Source organism: Myripristis murdjan, chromosome 21 (genome assembly GCF_902150065.1).
Source record: "Myripristis murdjan chromosome 21, fMyrMur1.1, whole genome shotgun sequence".
Classification (NCBI taxonomy): Eukaryota; Metazoa; Chordata; class Actinopteri; order Holocentriformes; family Holocentridae; genus Myripristis; species Myripristis murdjan.
The window spans coordinates 3,612,862-3,625,056 of record NC_044000.1 but is presented as its reverse complement, the minus strand read 5'-3'; the positions used below and the strand labels follow the sequence as shown (position 1 = coordinate 3,625,056).

General features: G+C 40.4%; 1 protein-coding gene across 1 annotated transcript; it reads right to left on the bottom strand.

Annotated features, from left to right (window-relative positions):
* Positions 1-3,639: 3,639 nt before the first annotated feature.
* Positions 3,640-7,062, bottom strand: LOC115380166 (probable E3 ubiquitin-protein ligase TRIM8). The gene is made up of 6 exons (XM_030081252.1): positions 6,493-7,062; positions 5,734-5,829; positions 5,140-5,373; positions 4,459-4,490; positions 4,240-4,355; positions 3,640-4,118 (listed from the first exon to the last, which is right to left on the bottom strand). Exons 1-6 carry the CDS (start codon positions 7,060-7,062, stop codon positions 3,640-3,642), a joined length of 1,527 nt encoding a protein of 508 aa, XP_029937112.1.
* Positions 7,063-12,195: the final 5,133 nt, after the last annotated feature.

The window sequence follows — 12,195 nt, the reverse complement described above, 5'->3', positions numbered from 1 at the left end:
ATCATATTTGTTATTCAATACTGTTGATTATTGATAGTTTGAGAAATCTGAAACCTACAGTTAAGTCTAAGTATTTGGACAGTGACTCAATATTTATAATTTTGCCCTTGTTCACCACAACAGTGGATTTGAAGCGGCGTAATTGAGACATGATTGAAGAGATTTTGTGCTTTAAGGTGTTCAAAAATATATATATATGGCATTAAGCTTTTAGAAACTACAGCCAGTTTTCCTTCAGTCTGGAACCCATGGACAACATCACCAAATTCCTCCCTTGAGATGCTCTCCAAGCCTTTACTGCAGCTGCCTTCAGCTGCTGCTGGTTTGTGGGTCTTTCTTCCTTCAGTTTGGTCTTCAGCAGGAGAAAAGCAGCTCAGCTGGGTTGAGGTCTGAGGACTGACTTGGCCATTGAATATTCAGTGTTTTGGGTCATTGTCCATCTGAACTGTGAAGCACCGTCCTATCAGTTTAGTGGCATTTGGCTGAATCTGAGCAGATCGTATAGGCCTATAAACATCAGAATTCATCCTGCTACTTCCATCAGCAGTCACATCATCAATAAACACTAGTGGCCCAGCTCCATTGGCAGCCATACATGCCCATGCCATAACACTGCCTCCACCATGCACCTGGACCTGGACAGATGATGTGCTCTGCTTTGGATCCTGAGCTGCTCCTTTCATTCTCCACACTTTTCTCTTCCATCATTCTGGTACAAGTTCATCTTCAGTTCATCCGTCCAAAGAACCTGTTCCAGAATTGGTCAGGCTTTTTTAGATGCTTTTTTTTTTTTTTTTTTTTTTTGCAAAGTCTAATCTGACCTTCCCATTCTTGAGTGACACCAGAGCTGGTGGTGGAGCATCCTGGGAGGTTGAGGTGCATGGCTGACTCTCCTGGAATGCCACATCAAGCTTCCTCTTAATCCCTGAGCCAGTCCCTGCTCTGCAGCCAGGACCACAGCTGCAGGACGGGACAGTCTTTGGATTGCATGTTGAGGATTCTGATAAACAGCTACCAAATGCAAGTGGAAACACTTGCAACAAACTGCAGACCTTTTATTTTCTTAATTTGTCATGGAATAAAGAGGGAAGAGGCCACACCAGGCCATGAAGCTGCTTTTTAATCAAGTCTTCAATGACTTTTGAGTCTCTGAAAATGTGGTGACAGTGTCTAAAACTGACTGTAATTCCTAAATGGTTAATGCCATGTTTTATTTTTTTAATTAACACTGAAAGTTGATTACTACTTCAAACCCACTGTGGTGGTGTACAAGGGCAAAATTATCAATATTGTGTAACTGTCCTAATACATAAGGGCCTAACTGTAAATCAGGACAATCAAGTAAGTGGGAAAAATGAGGGAATTGAAAGTACGAGCCACTTTTTTTTTTTTTTTTTTTTTTTTGATTTATTTTATTTATTTTATATAGGAAAATTGCGACATGAAGTGTTTCTTACTTTTTTCCCCTACATCATGACGTATGGTAGGAAGACTACCTAATTATCTAATTATTATTTTCAATTAGTGCAATGAGTAGAACTTTTTGTTCGAATATTTGGCTTGATTATAGCACTTAGGAAATATGTCTTGGTGTGTATGGATTTTGAGTTATTTAACTTTTGATTGTTTTTTCTACACTGCCAAGTCTCCTTTTTCTCTGAGGGAAGTTGAGTTGTGGGAGGTTTTGTGTTCTATATTTGTATATCCCTCCTGCTGTGATAAATATGTGTATATGTATAAAGGAAAAAATAAAATATAAAAAAAAAAAAAAAAGAAAGTGCGAGCCACCACATGGTGACTGCAAGTTTGTTTAAACTTAAAGAAACAAGTTTTAATGATATATAAAAGTAACATTAGAAGTGGCCATGGTAATCCAATTGTTAAATTAGCAAAGTCTGAGTTAGATTATGTGTAGCAGAATTTTTACAGACTGAAATGGTGTAATAAAAATGGGCCCATAAGGGGGAAAAGGTTGATTTAAACAAAAGCTGATTAAGGTAGTTTATTTTGGTATACATCTGTGTAATCAAATTTCTTACCAGAAAAGTGATGCAAAGGGACTGAGCAAATGCAACATTTAACCTTACACTGGCAGCTTGTTTTTCATTGCAGTGTTGTTGCACATAAAGTCACCCTTCAGCCCACACACAGGACCTGACCTGCACAGTCTGCGGAAGTTGTCTTTCACACCAATCTGTTTGCCTTATTAAGTGTGAGCAGGAGGTGTGTGTGTGGGTGCAGCGGTCACGTACAGAGGATATACTGTCGATGGTGTGCCGGAGGTGTGATGCTGCAAGCTCAAACATGTTCTCTAGTGTTCAACATTGCAAAAAAAGACCACTCTCTGTGTCACCTCTTTGATATTTGAGTGAAATCACACTTTTTTCAACTCCAAAATCTTTGATTTTTATTTCTGTGTAATTGTGTGCCTCAAACGTTCATCCCATCTCTAACTAAAAGTCTGCACTTTTCTTATTATTGAGCTCTCGGGGCTCCTGGTCAGTGCTCTTGCTCTGCAGTTGGAGTATCTGGCTTGCTCGGGATGAGGGAAAGGTTAGCTGCTGACTGGTTTGAGAGCGCTAAGCCATTCATCAAACTGTTCTCAAGCCTTTTCAGCGAGGACTGCACTGACCTTCACATAAAAAAAAAACAAAGCAAATTGCCTGTGGGCTGCATCACTGCCACTTTAATTTTGCATTTGCCTGGAGACACATTGAATACTAAAAAGATAATTTTTAAAAAATTATTTATCTATTTTTTCAAAAAAAATTAGATGCAAATTTGCTCTCAGTATTGTCTGCATGTTGTAGGCTTAGTGTTATTCTGGTCTGTTACCCATGAGCCACCAGGCAAAGGGTCTGTGCAAACACTGACATAATAACAGATTTCTGATCTGTTTCCAGTCCCCATTCCCAAACAAACCAGTATCTAGTTGATATTCTGTGTGTAGCGTGGCATAAGACAACAAATGCAGTCACAGAGGATACAGATGCGACATGGAGGATAATCATTATGATCAAGCTCACTTGTTTTGAAAAGGTTTCAAAACTCGAAGGGGTTGGAGAATTTTCTTTATCCATATAGGATCAACAATAGGATAAACAAAATTGGAATGACAAGAATTTCACCCAACGTGCCTATTTTTATTTATTTATGTATTTATTTACTTGATCCACTTATACTTACAGCACTGCGTTAAAGAAGAGCCTGCAGCATAAATCATTTAACTCCACACAGCACCACAGACGGCATTTAACATGTGTGATAATACTCATATGCACTCCTTTCATGACATTTTATTTTATTTTATTTTCAATTGTTGCTCCTTACACACAAAACAGAAAAAAGTGAAATAAAGCCATCATTGGAAGACAGTTGGAGATTGTCAGGTGAGGAGTTGGTGGACAACAAATCCTCCAGTGAACCAAAACAGAAATGAACACAAAGCAAATATAGGACAAACTGTATAAAACTGTATAAACTGTATAAAAGGAGTCTGTCAAATACTAAACTAAGACCTCTCTGCAATTTAGGGCAATTCAAAGTCATTGTCCATTTTCAGGTTTATTTGATGTGAAAATGGATGTTGTCCATATTAGTGTGGACGTCTCTGCGCCTGCACAGCATCCCTCAAGTCCATCATTGAAGTCCCTGCACTGACTGGTCAGTGGGCAGCTGGGTACGGTGGGATGGAACTGACCCCTGAGGAGCCACCCAGTGGACCAAGTTTGGTGGTAATAACTGAGGCACCATCCAGCCAAACTGTGGGTTGTACTGCACCGCTTGATTGGAGAGGGGCAAGGAGGTGACCATGGCCCCTGGAGGATGGCCCACGCTTTCATGGGCTTGGCTGTTGACCCAGCTTGGGCCAGGCAGAGCTGGAACAGTCTCAGAGGAGTAGTAGGAAGAGGAGTGATAGTAGCTCTGGTTGGCAAGCAGGCCTCTTCTCCTCCTGGAAGCTGGTGGTGGAGCATCCTGGGAGGTTGAGGTACCTGGTTGACTCTCCTGGAATGCCACATCAAGCTTCCTCTTAATCCCTGAGCCAGTCCCTGCTCTGCAGCCAGGACCACAGCTGCAGGACGGGACAGTCTGGAAAAGGGCCGCCTGGCTAAGTGGCTCTGAAAATAGAAGAAGGGGGTTGAGACACAGCGAGATAATATATAATCAGTTTAACATCCTAAACATCCTAAAAAGACACTTTCCTCTCATAGTTATTGTGTCATCAACACTCTATCTTACCCTCCAGCATTCTGCGCAGGTCCCTCTCTCTCTTTGAGAGCTCAGAGAGGAAATGCACTTTATTGAGCTGTCCTGCTTGGTGTGCAGGGAGGTCAGCACCAAGGTAAAAATCAGACCTGAAAAAAGACACACACACAATCACACACACTGATCCTCCTACATACAACAGTTGTATCTATGTGAAAGTGCCAGCATGCAATGTAAAACAGTCATGCTTACCTGTTCATTAGCAGCCGGTAAGGCCTTGTGTCCTGCAAAAAAAAATAAATAAATAAATAAATAAATAAATTTAAAAAATAGATGACAGATGGGTCATTCACAGTTTCCATCTGCTCTTAAAGCAATATTTAGTTTAAAGCAGATGGGTTACTGGCATGTCAGCTGCACACTCTAACACATCTCCTGTAGTTTACATGCACAGCACTCAAAACTCAACACTGAACACAAAACTCAAAATTGCTCACCAAGATTGGAAGGTGCTCTGACAAATTTGTACTCTGATTTGCAATTGAATAAAGCTAATGAAAATATCCAGAAAAATTGCTCTAAACATGGTTACAAGCCTATTCAGCAACCTCCGTGAGTTTTGAGTAAATTTGCATCCTCATTTTTAGAGCAAACTGTGCTCTGGTAAGTGGTATCATTTTTTACAAATCTCTATTACAGCAAGAATTGTGGACCTCCACACAAGTAACAAACAACTTTTCAGGGTGTTTTTCAACGGCTTCATCCAAGTGAGTGGAAAGTAAAAAGCACAAATGCTATGACTTGTGATCTTGGTGAGCAATACCTGGAGCAGGTTAAGTGATGAATGTACAGTGTATGGAGCAGCACATGCATGCATGATGAGACATGCATGCATGTGAAAAAGATGAGGGAGCAAACAGGGCAGATTTCTACCTGGATGCTCTTTATATTCTCGGTTCTTCGGAGGAACATCTGGGTTGAAGTTCGGAGGTCGTCAGCTTCCTGACGCCTCTCTTTCAGCTGCAAAGCCTGCTGGGATTTCCTCTGCTGGTATGTCCCATGAGCACTATCCAGGATGTGCATTGTATTGCGCAGGTCTTCCTCCAGCAGCGCATGCATGCGCTCATACTGGGCTTTCACACGATCTTTTAACTCAGACACTGCCTCCTACAGAAAGGAGACACACGGCATAAATTACAAATTACAAATGACAACAATCAGCTGTTATTAACCCCACTGAGCAGAAATCTAAGGCTGACTTGAAATGAAAAGAATTAAAGTTCATAAAACCTTTAACTGAACTGATTCGACTAAAATCAATGTGGAGAAGCTATTTAGTGAAATGCATTTTCCTCCCACCAGCAACATTCAAAGCCATTCAGAGATGAACTGCATTTTCTGACAGAGAACAGCACAAAGAAGAATGGGGGTATGCCCTGTTGAAACATGCTGTTACTGCATCTCTATAACTCAGTGTGAGTGTGTGTGTGTGTGTGTGTGTGTGTGTGTGTGTGTGTGTGTGTGTACCTGGATCAGTGTCTTGTCTGTTTCCAGGTTTCTGAGCTGGTCATCAATGTTGTGAACATGATCATCCAGACTCTTCTGCTGCCTCATCAGCACGGCCTGTGGGGAGATGAGCAAAGCTGGTTTTACATCAGTCACTACAAGAGTGGGTGAGTGAGGTTTTTTTGTTTGTTTTCTTCAAAAAGTTCACAAGCAAACAAATACTGACAGAAATGATATTGGTACAAAAGCATTACCAAAAAACAACAACTTGGCAAGACGGGTAACACTGACAAAAATCTATATTTCTAATTATAAAAATGATATATACAGTATAAACGTCAGATCAGTCTTGCTGAAAAGACACCAGATTTCTTCTGTTTCAATGCTTGTGAATGGCTAAATGCTTCACAAGCATTTAACCCAATGAAACTTCACTTGTTTTAAGGGCCTAACAACCAAATGAGCAAGATGACCTGAAAATTAGCAAGAAATGACATTTTTACAAAGTAGTTTAAAATACTATAAAATATACTTAGATTATTATAATTACATAGTTAAAATATTCTATGAAAAACTGCCATGAGAATATCCCCTATAAATTACACACATAAATAAATCCAAAAATAACAAAAATAAATAAATAAAATGACCACAAATACACTTTAATATATTTTCTGCCCAGGGCCTTGACATCGCTATAGGGACGGCAGTGCACAGATCCATCCCTGGTCTAAGTGTACATGTATGTGTGCAGGTTTCTGTACTCCTCTCCTGGCCTACCTGCACCCGTTCGTGCTGCTGGACCACTTGGCACACTGTGTGTCGTTGGCCAACGCAGCGGGTGATGCAGCACAACGGACACACAGCTGTCTGCTCCTCCTCACAGTGGAGAACCCTGAACTTACGATGCTGCGTGCATGTCCAGTCCTTCAGATCTTCAACGGGCACCAGCAGGTGTCCCAGATCTGTGGATGGCAACTGCAGGTGCGTGTCCATGTGAGCTTCGCAGCAGGGCTCCTTGCAGTGCAGACACATTATGATTGCAGGCAGCCGGGGGCCACGGCAGAGGCCACATTGCAGTGCAGCAGAGGCTTTCTCTGCGCTCAGACTGCTAAAGCTTTCCACTATGTTGGAGAGCTTCAGGTTACTCGACAGCGCAGGTTTGTGGCGGTAGCTGAACCTGCACTGGGGGCAGCGGACTGCAGCGTCGTCTTCAGCCCAGGCCCGAGAGATGCAGCCCTGGCAGAAGTTGTGCCTGCACGGCAGCTGGACCGGGTCGGTAAAAACACTCAGACAAATGGGACACAAAAGCTCCTTTTCCAAGGAGCCCTCCCATTTGTCTGCATCCATGACCCTCTGTTAGAGGGGAGCAAACTGACAGTTAATTTGAAAATATGGACAGGATGACTGATTTCAGAGGATTTTTGAGTAATCAGCATTAAAATACTGATATTACTTCTTGATGAAGAGAAAATGTGCCTAGCCAACTATTCTCTGTCTTACTTACTTCTGGTTCAAGTTTCTTGCAGTAAAGCTCTACTGACAGTAAACAACACAAGGTAAATGTAATTAGCGTTAATTAATAATCAAGCAGTCAACAAAATGCGTCCTAATGGAGGAAGAGTCCCACTAGAAGTGATCTCTGCCTCCTGAAACCACCTAACAAGAATTCTCCTACAGAATCCTACTGTGACATCATAACAGATAAAGGTTGCTATAGGAACTGGCCTCTGAGTGTAGCAGGACCATTTGACTGTTTTAAAGTATAACAGTTTTCACTTGGCTAAATTCCTTGAAAGCCACACCAGTGGATAGAGGCTTACCTTGCTTTGTGGCATTTTAAAGCAAGACAGTAACAATGGAACAAATCTTGCCAAATTAAATGTCACATCAGGCGACATTTTATTGAACAGGGCAGCACTGTTGACTGCTCTGTTACCACAATGTGCATCACCGAACATTAACTTATGATTAATATTAAAAAACACGTTTTTGTTGTTTTTGAGGAGATGTTTTGAGGCATTTCTACCATCGATAGAGATGGCAGCCTAATATGTTGAAGTGCACATCTTGTGTATGTGACAGACACATAAAATCAATAAAGTCAATGCTGAGCAGTAGTTATGTATTTGATGTTTATGAGCACCTGTCATTTACTCCACTAGAATAATTTATTGCTGTAATGTTAAGGTTTATAAGATTGTGCTCCTATGATTTCATACAATTTAAGCAGGAAAAAAAGTTACTGCAATTCCTCAAATCAACAATATACAGTAAATAAATAAATAAAAAATAGGACTGTCTTTAAAACAGAGAGCTTTGGGCAATGCCACTGCCAGGATCTGGACAGCTGAAACCAACAAGCCATGGAAAAGTATGAAGACAACAGAGACGCACACACTGGCTCTTCAGCAGCTGGACGGTGTGAAGACTCAGCTGATCCAGGAAGACTGCTGTCCATGGTGCTGAGGACTTTCTCAACAAGTCGTCTTCCTGCTTTTTAAATGCAGAACTCCCTGAGAAAATGCTCATGACAATGTGTTTTGAAATGATAAAACTATGGAAAGAATGAGAAAATTTTATTTAAAAAAATTTCATTGAAAAAGTAAATAAGAATAGTATTTGGGATGCTATTTGGCAATTCAAAGTTGACCAAATTCATGCTACATTTCAGTTCACACTTTAAAGTGGATTATGTTAATGTGAGTAATAGCTCAGAAAAGCAAATGTACTGCTCTCTGTTTCTTGAAAGGACAGGTAGCTCCATGCCACTGTAGTCTACATAGCCTACATCAGGTACACCCTCACAATTTCAGGGAAGTGCGCTTTTTAAAAGATGAAAGCCAAAGTTTGTTGTATACCTCACCCATTTTTCTCATCTTTCTTCAAATATATACACTTGATTTCTAATTCTCATTATTTTCTCCATTCCATATATCTCATTTACCAGATCTTTCCACTTAGAATTAATTAAATTATCATCCTTTAACTAATTTCTTGTAATTTGTTTAATTAATACTACTCTCAAAACTAAAAACAAGTGAGTATCCTTCCTCCTAATTTCTTCTGGTGTTTTTCCAAGTAGTAGCACAAAAGGATTTTTACTAAATGAAACACCAAAAATATTCTCCAACTCTCTGACAGAATCTCAGCACTCTGCAAAAAAAGTATTTGAGGACAACTTAGCTGTTTCCATTTCACATTCCTTCTGATGTTCTTTTTCTTCTTGTGGTGAATGTTCTGCCTGTCTCCCTGATATATGTTTTATTGCAGGATTTGCTTGGGATTTTGTATATGATATTGCATTTTTTGTCTTGTTCTATTTTGTCCTTTGGGTGTACCAGAAGTTGCCGTAATTTTGTGTGTGGTTTAACTGCAGTGCCTATTTTGTGTTTCCTCATGATGCGTTGAATCAGTTCTGTTATTCCCCGTATGTATGGTAATGTGACCATGATGATGTTTTTATCTTGCGGTTTTTGTATTTGTTTTATTTTTTGTTGTGTCTTTTGTTTGTTTTTGACTTGCTGTTTTCCTTTACTGATGGCCCATTTTTTGGTATTGGCACTGTGTGAGCGCGTGCTGTATGTCTCTTTCTTCCTGCTGTCTGTCCTCCTCTTCCGTGATGATGGTGGCCCGTTCGTATAATGTTCTGATAACTGATAGTTTATGTTGCATTGGGTGTTCGGATGTCCAGAGCAGGTATTGGTCTGTATGTGTGGGTTTCCTGTAGACTGTGATCTTTATGCAGCCGTCATCATTGTGCTGTATGGTCATATCCAAGAAAGCTAGTGTCCTATTGTTTTCTTCTTCATGTGTGAATTTTATGTTGCCAGTAGTGTCCATGCTGTTTAGGTGATCTGTTAGTGCTTGTGTGTGTCCAACTTTTATTTTTTCTAGTATGTTGTCTACATACCGTTTCCAGAGAGTTGGTCTGTATTGTGGGGGTGCCGTGTCAATGCCCCTGCTTTCCAGGTCTTCCATGAAAAATCTGCTCATTATGGCAGACAATGGGTCTCCCATGGCGAAACCTTCTTTTTGTAAGTAGATGGTTTTGTTGAACTGAAAATATGTGGATTTGGCGATGAAATGCAGAAGGCTGGATATGTCGTCAACTGTAAGGTTAGTGCGTTTGTGGAGTGTCTTGTCCTTGTTGAGGCGCCCTCGCACGATGTGCAGGGTGATGTCAACTGGGGTTTTTCTGAATAGTGACACTACTTCGTGGGAGATGAGGATCTCGTCTGCTTCTACTTGCATGCCTCCACTGTAATAAATTACCAGCATTTCACAATAATTAACAGTATTATTTTACAGTAACTTGTTGTAATTAAGTTCCCCTGTAATATCCCAATGAATACCTGTAGAAACTACAGTATCCTTGGATTTTACAGCATTTAACTGTTATTTTACAGTAAAATCCTGCAATCAAAACACCCCTGTTATATCACAACAAGGTCTCTAATATCACAGCAACACAGTAAAAAAAAAAAATGCAAGGATTTCACAGCATTCAACAGTATTATTACAGTGAAATTTTTATTCCCTGGTAAGTCACATGCAGGGTTGCCAACTCTCACGCATTGGCCGTGACAGTCACGCATTCAGCCTCAATCTCACGCTCTCACGCTCGAGAGAGAAATCTCACGCCAAATCTGACTTGTTTTCTATTGTAAATTTTTCCATTCCATCCGGTCAGGTGTGCTGGATCTGGTTGATTATTATTATTAGTTGATTATTGATTGTGCAATGCCGCGACTCGCAGTTAATCGCGCTGCGCGCATTAAACTATTTTGCGGAAGCAGGAGGACGGCATGATTTACGTTGTATCCACGTTCTCACGCTGCGTGCATGACTGTGCATGTGCTCGTGCATGAGCGCCCGTACCGTACTGTAGCACACCCCCTCCAACCGTGGTTAAGTTGATTTAATTAAACACCACCGAAGTAACGTTTACTTTGGTGGTCCATAGATTAATTTTTATCATGTGGATTGAAGTTTGCCTAGCCCATATAAATGCTCGGGAAATCAGGAAAAATAAGAGGTGTAGGCTATTAATTCAGGCATAGGACTGTATGCAGTCCTATTGTTAAGGTATGCATATGAATCCCCCCCACCCCACCCCCCACCCGCTCCATGACATCTCACTCCAAGGATTTTTGAAAAGTTGGCAACTCTGCACATGACATAACCAAACTCGGCACTGAACCTGAAGAGGCCATTTCCCTCTTCTCTCCTGGGCTGAATGGAGAAGGTGAGCTGCATGCATAACGTCTGTTTGCAGTACACCCATGGTATTTTAAATGATATTAGCACTATTAGCTAACTAGCTAACGTTAGCTAGCTGTAGCATTTGCCCGTGTGGTCTGATATAGGCTAGCTAACGCTACCTAGCTAACGTTAGTATTTGCTATTTACCACAGCCGATCTTATTATTTAAATTTGAATACCTAAATACTGTACATTATGCTTTTACTGAACTGTTGAGTGTGCATATGATAAGATTATGAAGGATGATGACTCAACTTGATAAATGCTGCCTGCAATACATAAGTCAACAACTTTGCCCCTCAAGATTGTTGTACAACACTGTTGCGTGTGGATTATAGAATGTTTGAGACTGAGAGGAGCGCCTGACCCCTTCACGACATCCCTTCATCGCTCTCTCCCTTCCTCTCTTACCTTGCCATGTAGGCCTCATTCCCATCCTCTTACTGTTATTGGGACACAGCTGGGTAGATGAATGGCAAGTTTCTGCACAGTTTCTCTGCATTTTAAGATGCTTTGAGAAGTTTGACTAGGACTAGGAAGTTGAATTTCTTGAATTCTTGAATTTCTTGGCATTTATGTTGAATAACCCTTTATTTGTAAATAAATATGCCATTGGGCTAACATTGACTTTACCTCAGAGTTGTGTGTTGGTGTGTTAATTGTACAATGATTGTAAATTCACAGTAAATGAAAACTTCATCTGCATTACTTTCACAGTAAATTACTGGCCAATTTTTGCATGATTTCCACAGTATACATAGTAAATTCACAGTAAATTACTATAAACTTGTGCATTACTTTCACAGTACACACTGTAAAAGTACAGGGCCTTGTTGTAATGATGTACAGCAAAAGATTGTAATTCCCCAGTAATATACTGTAATATCACAGTAATTGCTTTGTCATTGAAGCTGCAAAGTTACAGTACACAGTTGTGCTTTTACAACAATACATTGTAATATCACAGATGTGAAATTACAGTAAATTGCTATGAGTACATTTCACAGTATATTGCTGTAATCCTTACTGTGAAAGTCATGCAAAACTTATCCAATAATTTATTGTGAATTCACAGCGAAAAATTTTGCAGTGTATACCTAATGCTGCCAGACCAACAGAAACTAATTTAACTTTTGTATGTAACGTTAATGCGTTCACATGCGCTATAGCCGATGGCAGCAGTAATGTTAGCGTCAAACGGCAATTTATGTGAATGAG